Source organism: Megalobrama amblycephala, linkage group LG7 (genome assembly GCF_018812025.1).
Source record: "Megalobrama amblycephala isolate DHTTF-2021 linkage group LG7, ASM1881202v1, whole genome shotgun sequence".
Taxonomy (NCBI): domain Eukaryota; kingdom Metazoa; phylum Chordata; class Actinopteri; order Cypriniformes; family Xenocyprididae; genus Megalobrama; species Megalobrama amblycephala.
The window spans coordinates 56,935,312-56,960,438 of record NC_063050.1 but is presented as its reverse complement, the minus strand read 5'-3'; the positions used below and the strand labels follow the sequence as shown (position 1 = coordinate 56,960,438).

The following is a 25,127-nucleotide window of genomic DNA, read 5'->3' as shown; positions in this document are numbered from 1 at the left end:
ACCATCGCTCATTTTCTAAAAAATATTAAAATTTTATACGTTTTAACCATAAATGCTTATCTTGAACTAGCTCTCTTCTTCTCTTCTCTATTTGAATTCCAGCAGTGTAGACGCTGCTAAGTGTATTACTGCCCTCTACAGGTCAAAGTTTGAAATAAATTGTCATATTCAATATGCTAGTGTAAGTATATAACATTTAGTTCAAACTTTGACCTGTGGAGGGCAGTATTACACTTAGCAGCGTCTACACTGCCAGAATTCTAATAGAGAAGAAGAAGAGAGCTAGTTCAAGATGAACATTTATGGTTAAATTTATATAATTTTTAATATAATTGTTTTTTTGTTTTTTTTAGAAAATGAGCAATGGTTTCTCTAGATAAGACCGTTATTTCTCGTCTGGGATCGCGTAGAACACTTTGAAGCTGCACTGAAACTGTAATTTTGACCATCAACCATTTGGGGTCCATTGAAGTCCACTATAAGGAGAATAATCCTGAAATGTTTTCATCAAAAACCTTAATTTCTTTTCGACTGAAGAAAGAAAGACATGAACATCTTGGATGACGTGGGGTAAGTAAATTATCAGGAAATTTTAATTTGAAAGTGAACTAATCCTTTAATGTAATACTACTGGAAGAACGTTTGTTCGTAACTTTGAGAGAACCTTGTTCTTTTATTGTTTTGTATTCCTATATAAGTTTATTAATGATCAAATATTATGTTTGAAATAATTAAGTAACAAACCGCTATGAAAGTGAGGTGAAGTAGTGTATGTTTATTGTGACTGAGATTGAGTGTTACTGCCCCTTTAAGAAAGTCGCTCCGCTCTCGCGCACATTGTGTCGGTACCGGTCAGTCAGTCGTGTTGTGTTTTCATTCTCGCTCTGTACGGTCATGTCTGCTCATTCCGCTGAAGATCCGTTCCCGTTCCACGGGCTGCTTCCGAAAAAAGAGACCGGCGCTGCCTCGTTCCTCACCAAGTTTCCGGAGTACGATGGCCGAGGGGTGCTCATCGCGATCCTCGACACCGGGGTGGACCCAGGGGCCCCGGGCATGCAGGTAAATCGAGCCCGCGGCTGCGGCTCAGCACTAGGCCGCAGTGGATTTTACTCCCTTTTAAGGGACCACAAACACTGGACGTTACCGGGACTCCGGTGTCATATTTAAACAGTGAAGCACAAACACATCCGAAGCGAATTAAGCTGATTAAAGCTGTTAAACACATAAACGGCATGTTTGAAAGGGCAAGCTGTGTCATCCTCATCAATGACTCTGACTTACAAAGAAGCACCATGGTAAAATCATAGTGCCTTAGACATGTACTATGGCACTACCGTGGTATTTGATATGGTAGATTTAATTATGAGTTATTATGGTAGTCATTTGTCATGATAGACATCTAAGAATCATTGTGTTCTTTATGACAATGGCTGTTTCCAAACCTGTGATGTGCCCTATATAGACAGCATCAAAGGCTGAACTGCTGTCTAGGTAGGCAGCTCACTAGTTAGTGCTGTGTTGTGTGTCACTGACCTCCAAATATGATCATCATATAAAAACCCTTTTAATACTGAAAAATGGACAAATTATAAATGTGTAAAATATTCAGTTCATATTTTAACATTACATAACATTACTACTCACTGTTAGTGTTGTGCTGTTATATGTATTTTATTCATTTATTATTTTTAATGCAATTATTTTAATATTTAGTATTTTTTTTTTTATTTTAATCAGTGCATTTAGTTATTTTTATGCTGCTTTTCTTATTTTTATTTTTTTCATTGTTTTTGGTTATTTTAATCTTTTATTTATTTATTTTAATTTGTATTTATTTTAATCAAATGTTTTATTTTTATTTAAATTAATTTAGATTTATTTATTTTAATGTTTTTATTTTCTAATTTTTTTATATTAATCAAATTTATTTATTTAAATGTAATCTTATTTTTATTTATTTGCTGTTACATTTTTACACTGCTTTTCTTATTTTTATTTATTTAAATCAAAATTTATTTATTTGAAACCTTTTGTATTTTAATCATTTTGTATTTATTTTAATTACATTTTTTATTTTTATTTATTTATTTTAATTATTTTAATGTAATGTATTAATTTATTATTTATTTAAATGTTATTTTTTCAATTATATTAATCAAATTTAAGTGTAATTTATTTTATTTATTTACTTTTACATTTTTACACTGTTTTCTTATTTTTATTTATTTAAATCAAAATTTATTTATTTGAAACCTTTTGTATTTTAATCATTTTGTATTATTTAATTAAATTTTTTATTTTTATTTAAATTATATTTATTTTAATTATTTTAATGTAATGTATTAATTTATTATTTATTTAAATGTTATTTTTTCTAATCTTATATTAATCAAATTTAAGTGTAATCTTATTTTTATTTATTTACTTTTACATTTTTACACTGATTTTCTTATTTTTATTTAAATCAAGATTTATTTGAATCTTTCTGTATTCATTTTAATCAATTTTTTTGATTATTTATTTAATCCATTTTAATCTAATGCATACATTTATTATTTATTTAAATATTTTTTTACCCTAATTTTTTAATTAATCAAATTTATTTATTTAAATGTAATCTTATTTTTATTTATTTACTGTTACATTTTGCACTGATTTTCTTATTTTATTTAAATCAAGATTTATTTTTCAATCCATTTGTATTTATTTTAATCAAAAGGTTTTGATTTTTTTTTAATTTATTTAATCCATTTTAATCTAATGCATACATTTATTATTTATTTAAATATTATTTTCTAATCTTTTTCATATTAATCAAATTTATTTATTTAAATGTAATCTTATTTTTATTTATTTACTGTTACATTTTGCACTGATTTTCTTATTTTATTTAAATCAAGATTTATTTTTGAATCCTTTTGTATTTATTTTAATCAAAAGGTTTTGTTTTATTTTGTTTTATTTATTCATTTATTTATTTATTTAATCCATTTTAATCTAATGCATACATTATTTATTTATTTATTTATTTATTTAAATATTATTTTCTAATCTTTTTCATATGAATCAAATTCATTTATTGAAATGTAATCTTATTTATATTTATTTATTTTTACATTTTTACGCTGCTTTTCCCCCTGGGGGATCCCGAACCTCAGTTTGAAAACCCCCCAAAACACATGAAGGAGCTGTAAGAGGATCCAGCAGCTGTTTTGATCCCTCACTCAACTGTCAGCTGTTCTAGTTGTACACTACTGAGGGATTCATCTGGCGTGCATGTCTCATTTCTGTCTGTCACCTCAGCCGATCATTTTATAAGAAGAATGATCCTATGTAACTCTCATTCGGCAACACTTGGGATCATGTGCTCTGTAGCGAGCTCAAGTTTTCAAGCGCATCTTTTCATGTAAGCTGATCTGATTCGTCTGACACCATGCTGAAGTATCTCATGCTCTTTCACTCAGACCACCACAGACGGGAAACCCAAGATCGTGGACATCATCGACACGACGGGCAGCGGCGACGTCAACATGTCCACCGTGGCGGAGGTGAAGGACGGGATCGTGACCGGACTAACGGGACGAACGCTCAAAGTAAGAACGGTGCTCTGATTCTGCACCTTTATATTCATCCGTCACAACAGATACTCAGGTTACTAAAACTACTTTCTTTTCAGATTCCTGCTGCTTGGGTCAATCCGTCTGGGAAGTATCACATCGGAATAAAGAACGGTTATGATTTTTTCCCTAAAGCTCTCAAAGAGAGAATACAGGTAACACATGATGGTTCGACAGCGCTTCAAACAAATGCATTGATTATACATGATAATTCCATGTCTGTCTTCATCTCGGCGGTTCAGAAGGAGCGCAAGGAGAAGCTGTGGGATCCGGCGCACAGAGCGGCTCTCGCTGAGGCCAGCCGCCGGATAGAAGAGTTTGACCAGACTCACCCGAACCCGTCACAGGTCACACAATTGCATACTTGAATAATTAACGAATAAATAATGAATTAAATAATTCTTTTTATTTAACCCTTATAGGGTCTTTTTAGACCACAGACGACGTTTGCTAAAATAATTTAAAAAAAAGTTCTCTTTGTCCAACATGAAGCTTTGTACAGTTGTTAACACTTTCTAGATCTACAAATAAAAAAATTTGGAGCGATATCTTGTGTTTATGTTAGTGTAGAAAAAAGTCACACTCAGGGTCTTTGGGGTCTCCAGGCAACAAAATGTAATTTTGTAACAAAATAATATTTAAAAAAAAAAACAAATGTAATTTTAATCTGTTTATTAATGTTTTTACTTCATGTTTGTGCAGTTTTTGGAGGATTTATCATATCTTTTAAATTTATAAAAATAAATTAAAAAATATATTTTTTAATGTTTTTATACAAAAACAGCTTTTTATGTAAAATTCACTTTATAAAAGACCCACGTTTCTAACTTTCATTCATGGGGATAACATGGATAATTTGACATGGTTTAGTGTGAGATTTTCGCCCATCTTTTGGAAAATGCAGTTTTGACTGAATGAAAGACATCTTTTCACAAGTGTTTTCAGTTGGATTCATATCTAAATATTATTAAATCACAATTATGACAATAAAAGATACTTTTTGTTGAAGTTTAGTATTTTTTTTTTGTACTAAAAAAAATACATTTTTTTTAAAAATGTTGATTTTGAGGATGAATTTTGTCCATTTTCTATGTGGGGTCTCATCATAATGTAAATTTAAAATTTATCATAACAATATAAATTAAAAAAAATATGATAAATCCTCCAAAAACTGCACAATTGTCGAGTAAAAACATTAATAAACAGAATAAAAAAATTACATTTGTTTAAAAAAAACACAATTATGTTACAAAATTGCATTTTGTTGCCTGGAGACCCCAAAGACACTGAGTGTACTTCCCAAATGAAGTCGTACAAGGGTTAAAGTGGCATGAAAAGGAAGTTATGCTCCTCTTTTCTTCTCTATTGTGTCGTATATCCGAGTGAAACGCTTTGCAAACAAGAACAGATGTAGGGCGGAGCTTGATTTTTGTGTGTGGGGAATTGATTGGATGGTTGTGGTTTGCTATTGGTGGATCTCATGTGAGTGACAGATTGCCCCGCCCTCGTCATCAGAGAAGAGATGCTGCAAGAGCGAGGAGAAGATTATGAAATTAACACAATAATAATGTGCAATATTCCATTAAAAAAATAAGAATTGTCCAACTTATGTAAATTCTGCCAATAAAACATAAGAAAGTAAAGTATTGTTGGATTGTTTTGCATGTTGAATACGTCTGAGGATGAATGAGATCTTGTGTGTTTGTGTTTTCAGATGGAGAAACTACAGAAGGAGGAACTGCAGTGTCACGTGGAGCTGTTGGGAACCCTGGAGAAGAAGTACAGTGACCCCGGGCCGGTTTATGACTGTGTATCGTGGCACGACGGCGTCACATGGAGGTCAGAACATCCCCAACTGAACCAGCAGAAGCGATTATACATCACAACGCCATTTTTAGCATGCTTTCCTCTCAATAACAAAATAAACACACTAGGGCTTCCACCACATTATACTGTATTTATTCCTGGATTTTCATTGAATGATTGTGACAGGCAGCAGTTTGAGTGTACGAGTGTGTTTGTGTGTCAGGGCTGTGGTGGACACGTCTGAGACCGGAGACCTGTCGTCCTGCTCCGTCCTGAGCTCCTACAGGGAGAGACAGGAGTACGCCACGCTGGGATACGCCGAGATGCTCAACTACTCCGTCAACATCTACGACGAGGGAAACACGCTGTGTATCGTCACCAGCGGAGGTGAGGTGTTCATAGTCAAGCAGAAACATTCGTTGAGGTGTTTTCATGCTATTTTCCAGTTAAACAGCATGCAAAACATATGCAAAACGACTTTAAGATAAACTTAATCAAGTAATCAAGCAACAAGAAAATAACAGAATCAATGCAAATTATTATAAAATATATAGTCTAATGAAACTCAAAATGAGGCGCTTGTTAGATACAAATGGTTACATCAGTGCTTCGTGGGATTTAATGTACCTGTAAGTGATTGTACTCGGATCTGCATGTGTCTGCAGGAGCTCATGGGACACACGTCGCCAGCATCGCCGCGGGTCACTTCCCTGACGAGCCCGAGCGCAACGGCGTGGCCCCGGGAGCTCAGATCCTGGCTGTGAAGATAGGAGACACGCGCCTCAGCACCATGGAGACGGGCACCGGCCTCATACGAGCTGTAAGAGACCTGTCAATCAGCATGACATCATCATCAAGAACTATTGAAACTCTCGAATCAGGGTTATTTATATACTATTATAGTATTTATTAATATTTTGAATGAGCTTTTAATTGTATATTTTCCATTTTTATTATGCTTTTGTCGTTTTTTTCATTTTTTTTTTAGTATTTCTATTTTATTTGTGTTTTAGTAATTTAGTACTTCAAGTCGAACTTGTTTTAACCTCAATTGCCAAGTTTAGGTTTTTCATGTAATATATAGTTAGTATTATTTTACAATAACAACAATGTCTTAAATCAGGGGTTTTCAAACTGGGCTTCATGGAAATGTTTAGAGAAAACGGTGTAAAAAATGTAAAAATAAATAAAAATAAGTTTAAACTAGCTAATTAAATAAATTTGAGTAAAGTTAAAAATTAAAATAAATGAGCAAAATTAAAAAATAAATAAATAATTGGATTAATTTAAATAAATGATTAAAATAAGTAAAATTTTATTTTAAAAAAATATATAAATTTGATAAAACTAAATAATTAATTCTTGATTTAAATAAAGAAAAGAAATAAATAAAAAAGTTTAAACTAATTAAATAAATTTGAGTAAAGTAAAAAATTAAAATAAATTAGCAAAATTAAAAAATAAATAAATAATTGGATTAATTTAAATAAATGATTAAAATAAGTAAAATTTTATTTAAAAAATATATATAAATTTGATCAAACTAAATAATTAATTCTTAATTTAAATAAATAAAATAAATAAATAAAAAGTTTAAACTAATTAAATAAATTTGAGTAAAGTTAAAAATTAAAATAAATGAGCAAAATTAAAAAATAAATAAATGGATTAATTTAAATAAATGATTGAAATAAGTAAAATTTTATTTAAAAAAAAATATATAAATTTGATAAAACTAAATAATTAATTCTTGATTTAAATAAAGTAAATAAATAAATAAAAAAGTTTAAACTAATTAAATAAATTTGAGTAAAGTAAAAAATTAAAATAAATGAGCAAAATTAAAAATAAATAAATAATTGGATTAATTTAAATAAATGATTAAAATAAGTACAATTTTATTAAAAGAAAATATATATAAATTTGATAAACTAAATAATTAATTATTGATTTAAATAAAGTAAAGAAATAAAAAAGTTTAAACTAATTAAATAAATTTGAGTAAAGTAAAAAATTAAAATGAGCAAAATTGTAAATAAAAGTGAATTCATTGATTTGAAATAATTTGATTAAATAAGTAAATAAATGAATAAAATCAGTAATTTTATTTAAATTTATGCACACACATATATTTGATAAAAGTAAATAATTCTTGATTTAAATAAATTAGTGTAAAATTGTTAAGATAAATAAGATTAATCTAACTAAATAATTGAATTAAAATCAATTAAATTTGATTTAAATAAATAAAAAAATGATAATTAATAAAATGCGTCTATCTTTAAATGTGATGGTGTAATATAATAGATACTAAATATTTTACACATAATATCAATCATTCACAGGGTCTTAAATCACATTAAATATGTCTGAATGTCATTCATTAGATACAAGATATCAAAAAAGGGTTTATTTATTTTGAAGGGAGATGTTCAAACATCATGTTGGTAATAAGATTCACCTGTTTAAACTTGAGTGTTACAGACTTAATACCTTTACTAAAACTTGCAAAAACACCAGCTGATTCAAACACACTGAAACGAAGTTTGTGTTGTTTTTTGCAGATGATTGAAGTCGTGAACTATAAGTGTGATCTTGTGAACTACAGTTACGGTGAGGCGACACACTGGCCGAACTCAGGGTGAGCTTCTGATTAGACGTGCAAAACTACACACTAGTTTTTGTCCCTCAGGACGCCATCTTGTGTTCAGAAACATGACGCTGTTAACGTGACTCTGCTTGTTCTTCAGGAGAATCTGTGAGGTCATCACGGAGGCTGTACAGAAGTATAATGTTTTGTTTGTGTCGAGCGCTGGGAATAACGGCCCGTGTCTGTCCACCGTGGGCTGCCCCGGAGGAACGACCAGCAGCGTGATCGGTATTGACCTAGAATAAAATGATAGTGGATAATAATATGATCATCCAATCAGAAAACACTGACCTGTTGATCCTGACGTGCAGGTGTGGGCGCTTACGTCACCCCTGACATGATGGTGGCCGAATACTCGCTGAGAGAGAAGCTTCCTCCGAACCAGTACACGTGGTCGTCCCGCGGGCCCAGCACGGACGGAGCTCTGGGTGTCAGCATCAGCGCTCCCGGCGGAGCCATCGCCTCCGTTCCCAACTGGACGCTCCGCGGCACGCAGCTGATGAACGGCACCTCCATGTCCTCGCCGAACGCCTGTGGAGGAATCGCGCTCGTGCTCTCAGGTACTGACACCGTCCGTTTGGAGATGTGCGCTCAACTGGAATTTTCATGCTGACAAAAATTTTTCTGGGATTTTGTCAGTAACGATAATTAGACAATAGAGATTTTTTTCAATATTTAATTATGAAATGATTTTAAAAAATTTAAATGCTTTTAATATGAAACTAATGAGTCATTGAATCATTCATTGAACTGATTTGTTTAAAAGCCGGATTCATTCAGTCATTGAATCATTCATTGAACTGATTCGTTTTATAGGCGGATTCATTCAGTCATTGAATCATTCATTGAACTGATTTGTTTAAAAGGCAGATTCATTCAGTCATTGAATCATTCATTGAACTGATTTGTTTAAAAGCCGGATTCATTCAGTCATTGAATCATTCATTTAACTGATTCGTTTTAAAGGCAGATTCATTCAGTCATTGAATCATTCATTGAACTGATTTGTTTAAAAGCCGGATTCATTCAGTCATTGAATCATTCATTTAACTGATTCGTTTTAAAAACGGATTCATTCAGTCATTGAATCATTCATTAAACTGATTCGTTTTAAAGCCGGATTCATTCAGTCATTGAATCATTCATTGAACTGATTCGTTTTAAAGACGGGTTCATTCAGTCATTGAATCATTCATTGAACTGATTTGTTTAAAAGCCGGATTTATTTAGTCATTGAATCATTCATTGAAATGATTTGTTTAAAAGGCGGATTCATTGAGTCATTGAATCATTCATTGAACTGATTCATTTTATAGGCGGATTCATTCAGTCATTGAATCATTCATTGAACTGATTCATTTTATAGGCAGATTCATTCAGTCATTGAATCATTCATTTAACTGATTTGTTTAAAAGGCAGATTCATTCAGTCATTGAATCATTCATTGAACTGATTTGATTAAAAGCCGGATTCATTCAGTCATTGAATCATTCATTGAACTGACTCGTTTTAAAAACGGATTCATTCAGTCATTGAATCATTCATTAAACTGATTCGTTTTAAAGCCGGATTCATTCAGTCATTGAATCATTCATTGAACTGACTCGTTTTAAAAACGGATTCATTCAGTCATTGAATCATTCATTAAACTGGTTCGTTTTAACCGGATTCATTCAGATTGAATCATTCATTGAACTGACTCGTTTTAAAAACGGATTCATTCAGTCATTGAATCATTCATTGAACTGATTTGTTTAATAGCCGGATTCATTCAGTCATTGAATCATTCATTGAACTGATTCGTTTTAAAGCCGGATTCATTCAGTCATTGAATCATTCATTGAACTGATTCGTTTTAAAGACGGATTCATTCAGTCATTGAATCATTCATTTAACTGATTTGTTTAAAAGCCGGATTTATTTAGTCATTGAATCATTCATTGAACTGATTTGTTTAAAAGGCGGATTCATTGAGTCATTGAATCATTCATTGAACTGATTCATTTTATAGGCAGATTCATTCAGTCATTGAATCATTCATTGAACTGATTCATTTTATAGGCAGATTCATTCAGTCATTGAATCATTCTTTGAACTGATTCATTTTATAGGCGGATGCATTTAGTAATGAAGCACCGTTGTGTGTTGCTCTAAGATGCAGAAAAGTTTGTTGGAAATGTTCATTGCCAAAATAAAAAAAATTGTTTTGTTTAAAATGTAACTCAAAATGTTAGCTTATTGTTTATTAAACTGTTTTATATAATCAATATTTAATAATATTATCATACGATGCATATCGCACAGCCTTGGCTCATACATTTATACTGTGAACACTGAGGTACTTGTGTGTGTTTTTGGCAGGTTTGAAGCAGAACGGCATGCGTCCCACGGTGCCAGCGGTCCGTCGGGCTCTGGAGAACACGGCTCTTAAGGTGGAGGACATAGAAGTGTTTGCGCAGGGCCACGGCATCATTCAGGTACTGACGCAGAGCAGTGACGCCCGGCTCATGCTCGTCTTCATGAATCATGACTGTGTTTATGTGTTTCGCAGGTGGAGCGGGCGTTCGACTACCTCATGCAGCACGCGTCGCTGCCCACCAGTAGCCTCGGCTTCACCGTGACCGTAGGATCGCAGCGAGGCATCTACCTCAGGGACCCGACCCACGTCACCGGCCCGTCTGATCACAGCGTCGGCATTGAGCCTGTGTTTCCTGAGAACTCAGGTACAGACTACACTTCATTCAGGAACTGGATGTGTTAGAGCTCACTCAGAGTTTGAACTTAACCCTGTGCTGAAAATACCTAATTTGGTGTTCCGGGTCAAAAATGACCCGCTTATAGTGTTCTTCTTCTTCTGAGTTTATAGCAACTCATAGAACCGCTTGCGGGAAAGTTGTGAAATTTGGCACACAGATAGAGGACAGTCTGAACTGTCACTATAGCAAATTTGGTGTCTCAATCCCTCTAGCGCCACCAACTGTCCAAATTTGCACTCTTGTTTATGCTAGTAACCTTTCTTTTGACCCATAATGGCTAGAAACAAAATACATCTTTCCTCTGATTCCGTGGTTTGTTGCTCCGATTTTCACAAAAATTTAATTGGATCATCTTCAGAACACGCCGACAAAAAGTTATGGAATTGAAGTTAATTTGTCAAGCCGCGCGAAAGAATTCTGCAAAAAGCAAAAAGTGAACGCCACAATGCTTTAGCATATTCTGACCAAACTTGGAGTGTGTTATGACAACCATGACCTGAGGGTACCTGCAGAGTTTTGGCGCAGTGCCACCTAGTGGTCAGGAGGTATGAAAATAGCTGAACGAAACCCAATTTTCCCATATCGGCCATTTTGAATTTTGTTGTAAAATCATATATTTTATGAATGCATTGGTGTATCATTTTGAAACTTCGGTATGTGTCTTCCATGCCCTGAAGGGGAAAAAAGTTTTGAAGACCGTGCCGCCTTGTGGTCAAAAGTTATAATGAATATTTCCAAAAATGCTAATGAACTTTTGATTAAATCAGCCTATTGTAATGAAACTAGTCTTGATAGATTATCATGCCAAGAACAAAGATTTCTGAACGGTTTGGCCAAAAATCACAAAACTGGTCCTTTTAGATTTGGTGCAGCATGCCGAGTTGAATCACACCCAGTTTTCCCATATCGGCCATTTTGGGCATCGGCCAAATGGTATATTTTACAAACGAAATCGTTATGTGTCATCGAAATTTCCAAAAATGCTAATAACTGATTACATTAGCCTATTGTAATGAATCTTGATAGATTCTTTGGGTCATGTCGAGAGCATAGATACCAATTTTGCCATAGTTGGCCGAACTTCCTGTCTGCCATTTTGAATTTCTTTTAAAACCTACTTTTTCAAACTCCTCTTAGACCGTTTGAGGCTGTATCCCTGCAATGCTTTGGCATATTGACACCAAACTTGGCATGTGTCATTGTCACAACATGAATTTCATGAACAGCACCACCTATTGGTCAGAAAGCAATAAACCATAAAATCACATTACAAGTGACTATTTTTATGATTTTTATGAATTTTTCAGTCTAAAATTATCTTAACATGTCTTTTAATTGCTCATCTGATGTTCCCGGTCATGATGGCTTATCGTGCCTTCTTTGTGCTTGACCCCTTAATTGCTGCCTGCAGCTATATTTATTTTTGGATCTGATTGACCTCAGATCAATGAGGCCTACAATCAATCACATGTGAGTTTGTACCCATGTGTGACGGATTGTGCGATGTTTCCTCCACAGAGAACTCGGCCCGTATCTCTCTGCAGCTGCATCTGGCTCTCGTCTGCAACGCCACCTGGGTTCACTGTCCGTCGCACCTGGAGCTCATGAATCAGTGCCGCCACCTCAACGTCCGCATTGACCCGCAGGGCCTGCGAGAGGGGCTGCACTACACTGAGGTACGGCAGCTCATTCCCACCGTCTTCACGCTGCATTTCAATGTCCTGAAGTGTAATGTGTCGTAACGATGGTGTTTTGCAGGTGTGTGGATTCGACACGTCGGCTCTCGGCGCTGGTCCTCTCTTCAGAGTGCCTATAACGGTTATAATCCCTGCCAAGTGAGTCCAGCTTCTCTGTGCCGCCTGCGTTTGTGATGGTGCGTTTCTGACGTGTGTTTGTGTCTTATAGAGTAGCTGATGGTCGCAGTCAGGAGGTCACGTTCACAGACGTCCACTTCAGACCAGGACAGATACGACGGCATTTCATTAGCGTCCCTCACGGAGCATCATGGGCAGGTAATGTGTGAGTGAGTGTGAGTGTTGTCTAAAGTGGTTTTGTTTTTAGTGAACTATCTGGCTGAAGTGTGAACGAATGATGCATCAATGCAACTGTGATTGTTCTTTCAGAGATCTCATTGACGTCTCACTCTGGAGACGTGTCGTCGAAGTTCGTCCTGCATGCGGTTCATCTGGTGAAGCAGCGGGCGTATCGAGCCAATGAGTTCTACAAGTTCTCGTCTCTGCTGGAGAAAGGCTCGCTCACTGGAGGCGTTTCCTGTGCTGGTATGCAATACATAGACTGTTTGTCTAATATGTGAGTAATATTTGTTTTGCCTCAGGTCACATGTTCATCTCTGTGTGTGTCTTTCTCAGCCAGGACGGACTCTGGAACTCTGTGTCGCTCGCTGGTGGGCAAGTCTCGGTGACGTCACCATTGATTATGTCATTTCCTTCCACGGGCTGGTGACATCACCCTCGCCTATTCATATTGTGAGTCGCTTCAGGCTTTAGTATTTAATAGCACCTTCCTGTTAATACTTTTATTCATCAAGGATGCATTAAATCGATCATTTATGATGTTATAAAGATTTCTAATTCAAATAAATGCTGTTCTTTTGAACGTTTTATTCATAAAAGAATACTGAAATATAACATGTATCACAGTTTTTGCAAAAATATGAACATTGATAATAATCATAAATGTTTCTTGAGCAGCAAATCATCATATTAGAATGATTTCTGAAGGATCATGTGACACTGAAGATAATGAAAATTCAGCATTGATCACAGGATATAAATTACACTTTACTATATATTCACATACAAAACAGCTGATTTACATTTTAATAATATTTCACTATTTTTACTGTATTTTTGATCAATTAAATGCAGCCTTGGTGAGCAGAAGAGACTTTTGAACGGTAGATTTAGCACCACGTGTCGGATGTGTGGTTCATTAAGGGCTCTTGTTTTGTGTGTTCCTGTATGTCTAGCACGCCTCTGAAGGGATTTCTAGTTTTGAGGTCTGGTCTCCATTGAGATATGAAGATGTTTCTCCAACAATCACGTTGAAGAATTGGGTTCAGCCCCTCAGGTAACCATACACAACTAAGATATTCACTGAATAATATGCAGAAACGCTTCAGTTTCACTCATCTGCTCATCAAAGTCATCATGAAAGGGAAGTTGCGCTGGTCTTTTCTTCTCTATTGTGTCATATATCCAAGTGAAACGCTTCACAAACAAGAACAAATGTAGGGCGGAGCTTGTTTTGGTCCGTGGGGAATTGATTGGATGGTTGTGGTTTGCTATTGGTGGATCTCATGTGAGTGACAGGTTGCCCCGCCCTCTTTATCAGAGAAGATATGCTGCTTTAAGATTATGAATTTAACATAATTATGATAAACTGCAGTATTGTTGGTTTAAATACATTTCATATAAATGTTCATTGACTTCCTAAGCTTGCTTTTAAAGCACCTCACTATCCTGATCTAGTGTGCATCAGTGTACATACTCAAGCATGCTGTCAGAATGATGTTCACTGATGCCCATAAATAGTTAAAGTGGGATTATAACGTGTTTTAGATCATAAACACTCTTATAAATGAGCTGAAGCCTTCCTTTAGGGAGCGTTTTAATACTTTATATGTCTTCATGAAATATGCATGATGTTTCTCTTCTACAGGCCTGTGAGCGCTAAAATCAAACCCCTCGGCGTCAGAGATGTGTTACCCAACAACAGACAGCTCTATGAGATCGTCCTCACGTATAATTTCCATCAGGTGGGTTTTTACACATTCATGTTGTCGTCTTCAGTCAGTATGATTGACTCTTATTGAGTTATTCATCTTGATTTTTCAGCCCAAGAGTGGCGAGGTGACGCCCAGCTGTCCGCTGCTGTGTGAGTTGTTATACGAGTCTGAGTTTGACAGTCAGCTCTGGCTCCTGTTCGACCAGAACAAGAGGCTCATGGGTTCCGGAGACGCCTACCCACACCAGGTAAAAATGTCGGCAGGTGATATCTTTAGCGCAGTATCGTGTCATGGTTCTGAGATGATGTTTCTCTCCCGCAGTACTCTCTGAAGCTGGAGAAGGGCGACTACACGGTGCGTCTGCAGGTGCGTCACGAGCAGCAGAGCGAGCTGGAGCGTCTGAAGGACCTGCCGTTCGTCGTCTCGCACCGTCTCTCCAACACCCTCTCGCTGGACGTCTACGAGACGCACCGCGCCGCCATGCTGGCCAAGAAGAAGGCCAACTCCGTCACGCTGAGCCCCGGCGCCTCGCAGCCCTTCTATATCACCGCTCTGCCTGATGACAAGTGAGTGTCCGTCAGCCGCTGCTGTCGACTTTGAGCCTTCAGAGGATGCAGATGTTTGTCTTTGTGTTTCAGGATCCCTAAAGGTGCCGGTCCGGGCGGATACATCACCGGCTCTCTGGTTCTGCCCAAGAGTGAGTTCGGCAAAAAAGCAGTGAGTCGGCAGTTTCTTCAAACACGATGTTCTTTCAGCTCGTCTGTAGATCTGCATGCTGCCGCTTCGCTCCCATCAGCCCGTCTGTGTCTTTCTCTCTTCTCATGTAGGGGTGTGCGATACTGACAGATCCTAAATTTGTTGTTAAATCACTCCAAGTTTATTTGTATAGATGGCACTTTTCACAATACATGTTGTTTCAAAGCAGCTTTATACTTAATTAATTCTTTAAATATGATACTAAAGCTGCCAGTAGGTTGATTAGTTCAGTTCAGAATTAAAATTTTGTGATAATTTACTCTCCTCCATGTCATCCAAGATGTTCATGTCTTTCTTTCTTCAGTGGAAAAGAAATGAAGGTTTTTGAGGAAAACGTTCCAGGATTTTTCTCCATATAGTGGACTTCACTGGGGTTCAACGGGTTGAAGGTCCAAATGTCAGTTTCAGTGCAGCTTCAAAGAGCTCTACATGATCCCAGACGAGAAAATAAGAGTCTTATCTAGAGAAACCACCTTTCCAACATGATTACGTCATGCGTGGCGCATCACAGAGCAGTGCAAGATGAGCATTTGTGGTTAAAAAGAATATAAACTTTTTTTAAGCCATTTATATATAAGGATAAGACTCTTATTCCTCGTCTGGGATCATGTAGAGCTCTTTGAAGCTGCACTGAAACTGACATTTGGACCTTCAACCCGTTGAACCCCAGTGAAGTCCACTATATGGAGAAAAATCCTGGAATGTTTTCCTAAATTTCTTTTTGACTGAAGAAAGAAAGACATGAACATCTTGGATGACATGGAGGAGAGTAAATTATCAGGAAATTTTCATTCTGAACTGAACTAATCAATTAATGAGTGAGTGAGTCATTCATTTAAATGATTCATTCAAACTGCTGAATCATTCAATCATTGAATCATTCATTTAACTGATTTGTTCAGTAACGAAGCACTGCTGTGTGTTTCTCTGAGATGCAAAAAACGCTGTTGTTTCAGATCAGATAATATTTTTGTCTACATGTTACTCAATTTATTAACTTATTAAACATTTTTTATAAGAGCAGCTCTTCATATCTTTTATTAGATGCATTAATAATATTTTATGTCAAATTCATACATTTATTCAAATTCAGTTGGAAATAAGACACTTTTACCAGTAAAATAGAAAACAAAATCTATTTTTGCACTGCAAAAATGGCACAAAAGCTGCATCTGGAGCAGAATTTATATTTCAAATTTATGATCTTTATGATCAAATATTTTAAGGCCGGGTTTCACAGATAGTGTTTAGATTAAGCCTTAGTTCAATTAGGACATTTAATTAGTTTTTATAAATGTGCCTTAGAAACAAAAACATTACTGGTGTGTGTCTTGAGACAAAATAATAGCACTGATGTATTTTAAGATATGCCTCAAACATGCATTTTAATCTGGGACTAGACTTAAGTGTGGTCTTTGAAACCAGGGGACAGTGTAAAACTAAAACAGCCAGTAGGTGGCGGCAAGTCTTAATGAGTGACTCATTGAATCATTCATTCAACCCATTCATTCAGGAAGGGAGCAAGTGATTCTTTATGAATGGATCATTGAATCATCTGAAGGGTTGTTTATACATCATTCACCTGATTTATGCAACATTTTACTCCTAAAAACAGGGTGAAAATCAGTTATTTTCTTATTTAAATCCAAAAACCTTTAAATTTAGTATGTCAACAAAATCAAGTGTTTTGAACCCTTCTTCATCTAATGCAAATTGGTGCATATTTAAATAGATAATGCATCATTTGCATATTTAAACAACACTTAACTTACTTGTAATACAAAAGAATCGTCTTAATGAACTGTGATTAATCAACTATGGAATATATATATTAGTTTTTCCTCTGTTCACCTGTGGTGTCTTGCCTTAATTTAACAATTTAATTATTTTTTATTTCATTTTAAACTTTATTTTAATCTGGGACTAGACTTAAGTGTGGTCTTTGAAACCAGGGGACAATGTAAAACTGAAACAGCCAGTAGGTGGCGGCAAGTCTTAATGAGTGACTCATTGAATCATTCATTCAACCCATTCATTCAGGAAGGGAGCAAGTGATTCTTTATGAATGGATCATTGAATCATTGAATCATTCAGGAAAGAAACACTGCTGTGTTGCTCAGCGACGCACATCTCTTGTTTAAAGCGGTGAAATAGAGCAAAAATACTGACAATATTATCTAAAATGTAACTCTTGAACTGTGTATATATAATCAATATCACATTTGCAATAGTGCTGATATTTGGGAAAAATACTCGTATAGAAGTATAAGACAAACATATCGTTTTTTAGAGTCATTCTATGTGTTTTTTGCATCGACATGAGTGACATTCATCATTAAAACAGCAATTTTGTCATTATCATACAGAAGATGATTCGTATCGCACACCCTTACTGCAATATTTGATCATTACTTGATTTGTGTCTCATCAGCTGGTGGCGGTTGTGCTTCACACTGACTCTGTGTAAATCTTGTTTCGAGTGCAGTAACAGGAAACAAGAGCATGTCTTTCACATGTGTTGCTTTTCCACTGTCATGGTGCTGCTTCCTCAAATACTGTATGATACAGGAAAGCTGTTTCTGTGCATTTGGCCTACGTTTATCCAGCACCGTGTCAGTGATGAAGCGCGTCTGTCTGTCTGTTTCTGAGTTGAAGGGCTCGTCTGTGGGGTTTGGTCTCACTGTCCTGTATATGATCGTCCTGTACTGCTGCACTTACAGTGAATCACGATGATGTGAAGGAGTAGAGAGCAGAGGATAGAGAGGACAGAGAGCGTGTGTGTGTGTGTGTGTGTGTGTGTGTGTGTTCTCTCTCTGATGTGTGTTATTCTGACCAGCAGGGACAAGCATCAGCCAAACGACAAGGAAAATTTAAAAAGGTACTGGACGGGTAGAGATCCAAAAGAACCTTGTAACATCATAATACTGCAGGGGCTCAATTAAATGATCCATTTAAAGGGACAGTGCAACCTAAATTGTCAACCTGCTGTTGATCTGATGCCGTTCTTCTTCGGACCACAAAAGGAGATGATTAATAAAATGTTCCGCTCACGCTCGTCTGTATAATGGCGGTGAATAGCGAATAGTTTGTGGTCTGAAAAAGAAAGAAGGGCGTACGGCATTAGAGCATCAGTTTAAATGATGACTTAACTTCTGTTTCAGGTGAACTGTCCCTTTAAATGGCATATTCACACACACACTAGTGCTGGACAGTATGACCAATATCTTATATCTCAGGTTGTTTCTGCTGGAAATACAACAGCAGGATGTTTTGTTACTCGATTAATCATGTTAATGTATTATAATGCATTAAATGACACCCTGTGCAATTATTTAAGACAAGACTCTGTCATGCACTGCTCAGTTTTGGCTTCAGTAACATTCAGACTAGTGAGAAAACATCCAAAACACACATTTAAGAGTTTATTTTAGTGCACTTTTACTGTGAGTTTGAGTCATAAATCTCATCTTTACACACTCCAAACTTCACAGTTTTATTCATATCTGTATTCTGAAGGGTTGTTTATACATCATTCAGCTGATTTATGCAACATTTTACTGCTAAAAACATGGTGAAAATCAGTTATTTTCTTATTTAAATCCAAAAACCTTTAAATTTAGTATGTCAACAAAATCAAACAAGTGTTTTGAACCTGGCTTCATCTAATGCAAATTGGTGCATATTTAATTAGATAATGCATCATTTGCATATTTAAACAACACTTAACTAACTTGTAATACAAAAGAATCATCTTAATAAAAAATCTAGGGAATATATATTAGTTTTTACTCTGTTCTGTGGTGTCTAATTTAAGTATTTAATTATTTTTTATTTAATTTTAAACTTGAAAGAAATAATCACATTTACTTTTTCATATAGTAGTAGTAATAATAATAATTGTTGTTGTTATTATATTAAACAATGTTTTAAAAATTAAGACAGCAATATATTACCATTGAATTAAGTAAAAATTTAATATTTAATAAAATATAATTTATTATTATTTATTAAACAGTTTTTTAAAAAATTAAGACGGTAATATATTACCATTGCACTAAGTAAAAAATATTTAATAAAGAAATATTTTATTATTTTTTTTCTAAACAATGTTTTAGAAATTAAGACAGCAATATAATACCATTATAGGATAAAACATTATTATTTAATAAAATAATTATTATATAAAACAATGTTTTAAAAATTAAGACGGCAACATATTACCATTGATTTAAGTAAAAATAAAATAAAAATAATATTGTTATTATTATAAGAAACAATGTTAATTAAGACAGCAAAATTAAGGCAGCAATATATTACCATTGAGTTATGTAAAACAGTAATGTTTATTATTATTATTATTATTATTATTATTAAATTTAAACAATTGTACAATTAATACAGCAATATATTACCATTGAATTATGTAAAACATGAATATTTAATAAAATTTTCATTATTATTAATTTAAAAACAATTTTACAATTTAAGACAGTAATATATTATTATTATATAAAACAATGTTTTAAAAATTAAGACGGCAACATATTACTGTTGATTTAAGTAAAAAAAAAATAATAAAATAAATAAATGTTGTTGTTGTTGTTGTTGTTATAATTATTATTATTATTATTATTATTATTATTATTATTATTATTATTATTATTATTATTATTATTATTATATTATTATTATTATTATTATTATAAGAAACAATGTTAAGACAGCAAAATTAAGGCAGCAATACATTACCATTGAATTATGTAAAACAGTAATGTTTAATACTATTATTATTATTAATGTGAAATGTAAACAATTCTACAATTAAGACAGCAATATATTACCATTGAATTGTTAAGTTAAAAAAAATTATTTAATAAAAATATTAAGAATTAAGTAAAATGAATTAAACAAATAAACAAAAAAAAAGACGGCAATATATTACCATTGAATCAAGTAAAACATGAATATTTAATACAATTATTATTAATTTAAACACAATTAAAGACCGTAATATATAACCCTACAGTGGCACGTCTTCATCGCTCTCACATGTAAATGATAAACTCGTCCTCCCATTATTCCTCCATCGTTTCTCACATCAGTCATTAGTTGTTGGTGTCTAAATTCACACATGACACGATGAGTCTGGCTGTACAGATGTGAACAGACGGGTTTGAGGGTTTGTGGGTAATGTGATTCAGCCGTCACATCTTCGCTGTCTCTCTCACGCAGGACATCGTGCCGATCTTTTACCACCTGGTTCCTGCTCCCAACAAAACCAAGAACGGCAAAGAGAAGGAGAAGGAAGCGGAGAAGGAGAAAGACGTGAAGGAGGAGTTCAGCGAGGCGCTGCGAGACCTGAAGATCCAGTGGATGACCAAGTCAGTCTTCAGTCGTTGTTAACTCAGTGTTGTCATCTGTTGTCACATGACTGTAATCAGTTCACGCTGCTGTGGTCAGGTTGGACAGCAGCTCGCTGTACGAGGAGCTGAAGGAGACGTTTCCCACACACCTGCCGCTGCACGTCCAGAGACTCCATCAGCTGGACTCGGAGAAGGTACGGGTCAGACACGCGGCACGTTCGGTCGTCGCTCGCGCAAACACGTGACCGACTCCCTCTGTCTTCCTGCAGGAGCGTCTGAAGCGGCTGGGAGAGATCGCGGCTGCGGCGGATACGGTGATGTCACACATCGACCAGACGGCACTGGCCGTTTACCTCACCATGAAGACGGACCCGCGGCCGGACGCCGCCACCATCAAGAGGTGCAGAGCTGCCGCTCATGTGTACAGCACTGCATTCTGGGATGGAGATGTGTGCAAATACATGCTTGTGACTTCACCAAGTCAAATTACAATTATTTTGTCACATACTGTGATTGCAATTTGAGCTATTTATTATTATTATTATTAATTTAAACAAAATTTTAACAGTTAAGACGGCAGTATATTACCATTGAATTGTAAAAAATAAAAAATGTATATTTAATAAAGCTATTATTTTATTAAGGTTTTTTTTTTTTAAATTAAGACAACAATGTATTGCCATTGAATTTGAATTAAAAATTAATATTTGATAAAAAATATTATATTAAACATTGTTTTAAAAATTAAGACAGCAATATATTACTATTTGAATTAAGTAAAAATTATTATTATTATTATTATTATTATTATTATTATTGAACAATGTTTTACCATTGAATTAAATTAATATTTAATAAAAAATATCATTATATTAAACAATGTTTTAAAAGTTAAGACAAAAAATATTATCATTAAATTATGTAATTAATATTTAATAAAATTATTATCATTATTATATTAAACTGTTTTAAAAATTAAGACCGCAATATATTACCATTAAAATAAAATTTAATAAAAAATATTATTATATTAAACAATGTTTTAATTAAGTAAAATTAATGTTATTATTATTATTATTATTATTATTATTATATTGAACAATGTTTTACCACTGAATTAATTAAAATAATATTCATTATTATCATTAAATTATGAATTATTTTATTAAATTAATTGATTAATAATAAAAATAAAAAATTATTATATTAAACAATGTTTTACAAGTTAAGACAAATATATTATCATTAAATTATATAATTAATATTTAATTATTATTATTATTATTATTATTATTATTATTATTAAATGTTTTAAAAATTAAGACAGCAATGTATTACCATTGAATTAAGTAAAAAAAATATTATTATTATATTAAACAACATTTTAAAAATTAGGACAGAAATATATTAACACTGAATTAAGTAAAAAATAATTAAATAAATAAATAATTATTTTTATATTTATTTTTATAATTATTTATTATTACTATTATAACAATGTTTTATAAATTAAGGCAGCAATATATTACCATTGAATTAAGTACAAATTAATTAAAAAAAATAATATTTAATAAAATATTATTATTATATTAAACAATGTTAAAAATGAAACAGCAATATATTACCATTGAACTGTTAAATAAAAAACTATATTTATAAACATTCTTCTTCTTCTTCTTCTTCTTATTATTATTATTATTATTATTATTATTATTAAACAATATTTAAAAAAAGATAGATGGCAATATATCACCATTAAACTTAAGTAAAAATTGAATAATAATATAATAATAATAGTAGTATTAATAGTAATAATGATTATTATCATTGCTTTTATTATTATATTAATTTAAACAATGTTTTAAAAAATTAAGACTTTGTACTGTTAAGTAAATAAAATGAATATTTGATAATTATGATGATATTTTAGCGTTTTAATTTACAAGACAAAAGTAAAATTTCAATACCACTATTAATGTCTTAAATTCTTCTCAATAATTAAACCATCAAGCTTTTATTTTGGTGAAAAACTGCAGGGAAACTTTAAAGTTCAGTTGTTTACAGTTTTATAAGTGCGGAGAAAAGCTGTAAACCTCAAACAGAGCAGGATGATGTGTAGCTGATGTCATCTCCTGTTGTGTCATGTGTTCTGCAGTGACATGGAGAAGCAGAAGTCGTCTCTGCTGGACGCTCTGTGCAGGAAGGGCTGCGCTCTGGCGGATCAGCTGATGCAGCCGGCGGCACAGGACGGTGCCAGCGCCGGTGAGGTGGGCAGCTCTGACGACGAGCCGCAGGGCGTGGCCAAAGCTTTGACGGACACCTTCTGGGAGGTGCAGAAGTGGGCGGAGCTCACCGACTCTAAGGTGCGCTGCTCAGGAGTTTAACAGTGATTTAATATCTGCTAGATTTAATTTGACACGCCCATTCCCTCTCCGCAGGTTTTAACGTTTTCCTACAAACACGCGCTGGCAAACAAAATGTACGCGAGGGCCTTGAAGTACGCCACTAAGATCGTCGAGGACAAACCCATCAAAGAGAACTGGAGGAACTGCATACAGGTAAGAGACCGTCTCCAATAAATGAGATGTTTCCTGTGTGAAATCAGACGAGTGATGGATGTGTCCGTCTCCTGCAGCTGCTGCGATCTCTCGGCTGGATTCACTGCGTGTCCTACACGGAGAACTGGCTGCCCATCATGTTCCCGTCTGACTTCACGCCCTTCTAACACACTCGCTCATGCAGTTTTTAACTGAGGAGACTTTTAATGCCTTCTGGAAACCATCAGAAACCAAACACCTCATATCACACGGATCCCACAATGCCTTCCTGCGTGAGGATCTCTGCACATCACCGCACTGAACCCACAGTTCCTGTCATATCTGTGCGTTTCGCTCCGGCGTTCGTCGTACAATAACCCGATTCTGTTATTTGAAATGTGATTACTGGGCGTTTGCTCGGTGGACATTTTATATAAGGCAATATGATGGACGTCCGGTTGAGTTCTGAGGGTGAAGTGTCCGTATTTCACTCCAGAATCAAAAGAATATATAATCTTATTTCTTTTCTTGCTTTCTTTTTTAAATTTTGGGGGTGAGATTTGTTTGTTTTTTGTGATTGACCCCTGATGTATGTCAAATGTATGCATGTTTTATAAAGACACAAGGGTCATTTTACGTTCTTGACTTTCGATTATGTGCCGTTCTGAAGATTTTGTGTGATTGAAAGTCGTCCATCTTCAGTTTTCCTGGACTCGAACACTTTTTGTCATGAGATTGTCACATGTTCAAACATGTTCGCTCATCTTGTGTCTTGAACTTCATTCAGGGTTTAGACATTGAAAACGGATTAAACTCACCGTTTTGAAAGGTGAGGAACTTTCAAAAGAAACGAAGCCAGCAATTCATGCTACAGTTTTTCTCTAGTACATCGTGTCAAAGGATCCAGTACCTCCAGACATGTCACATCCTGCTTTCACTTCTTTCTTTTTCTCTTATTATCATGCCTGTTTGCGTTGTTTGTTCAGGGCTCGAGGCGTTTCCAACGACAGGTTCTTAAAAATGGCCTTAAATATTCGCAATCTTCAACCCCCGTCCACCTCTGCGTTTCTTCAGGAAATATCACATTATTCTGTATCAAAAACCCTTGAATATCTTCAGATATATTTATGGATGTCTTGTATTTATAAAGTATAAATGAATACTAGGTAATGCCAATATTTTAAAGTCATTTTAATTCATGCATAGAGTAGGTAGGTGTTATTTTATATCCATTACTCCTCGTGAGACGTTTCAGAAGTAACAGCCGGTTATTTTGTTAAGACGGTAAATGTGCTGAACAGTGTATTTGATGAAGATTCTGAATAAAATTATCTGGAACTGACAACATATTGCTCATTTTTGTGACAGTTTTTCATGTTGAATGTTATGGACAACAGTAGAGTTGCATTTTATTAGAATATATACCTTTTTAGATGGACATGTATAGTTTTCTATCCCCATTTGGGATATCATGAATATATATGGTTATGTGCATTATTTTATTTTTTTGACATTATTTTTGTTTATTTATCCAATAAAGGGAACACAAACAATCTTTATAGGGAAATACAAAAATTATCAATGTAAAACAGTTAATAATCTCAAAAACGATATTGAATGCATTAAAGTATCATGTGACTTGAAACCAAAGAATCTATTTTTATACCTTTGACATGGTTAAATCTTATACATTCCCTATATGAATATAAGAATAAAGCAAAATGAAATAAACACCCAACCAACACAAAAATAATCCCACCTCAAAATCGTGTCTGCCCGAGTCACTTAATAGCCTGTCTTTATTTTATTCATTTAAACAAAATCTGATTATATAGGGCATATGTGACCCTGGACCACAAAACCAGTCATAAGTCACGCCGGTATATTTGTGGC

General features: G+C 34.2%; 1 protein-coding gene across 1 annotated transcript; it reads left to right on the top strand.

Moving 5' to 3' along the window:
- Positions 1-810: 810 nt before the first annotated feature.
- tpp2 (tripeptidyl peptidase 2) lies at positions 811-24,579 on the top strand. The gene is given in 30 exon segments (XM_048198218.1): positions 811-1,059; positions 3,465-3,593; positions 3,677-3,772; positions 3,860-3,964; positions 5,332-5,456; positions 5,647-5,810; positions 6,089-6,243; positions 7,988-8,064; positions 8,174-8,301; positions 8,385-8,633; positions 10,436-10,551; positions 10,626-10,797; positions 12,349-12,506; positions 12,589-12,665; positions 12,736-12,842; positions 12,954-13,090; positions 13,092-13,109; positions 13,200-13,316; positions 13,820-13,920; positions 14,512-14,608; positions 14,688-14,825; positions 14,900-15,144; positions 15,217-15,295; positions 18,174-18,212; positions 20,567-20,715; positions 20,795-20,891; positions 20,967-21,097; positions 22,853-23,060; positions 23,136-23,255; positions 23,333-24,579. Coding segments are annotated over 30 exon segments (3,789 nt in total). The 5' UTR covers positions 811-894; the 3' UTR covers positions 23,423-24,579.
- Positions 24,580-25,127: the final 548 nt, after the last annotated feature.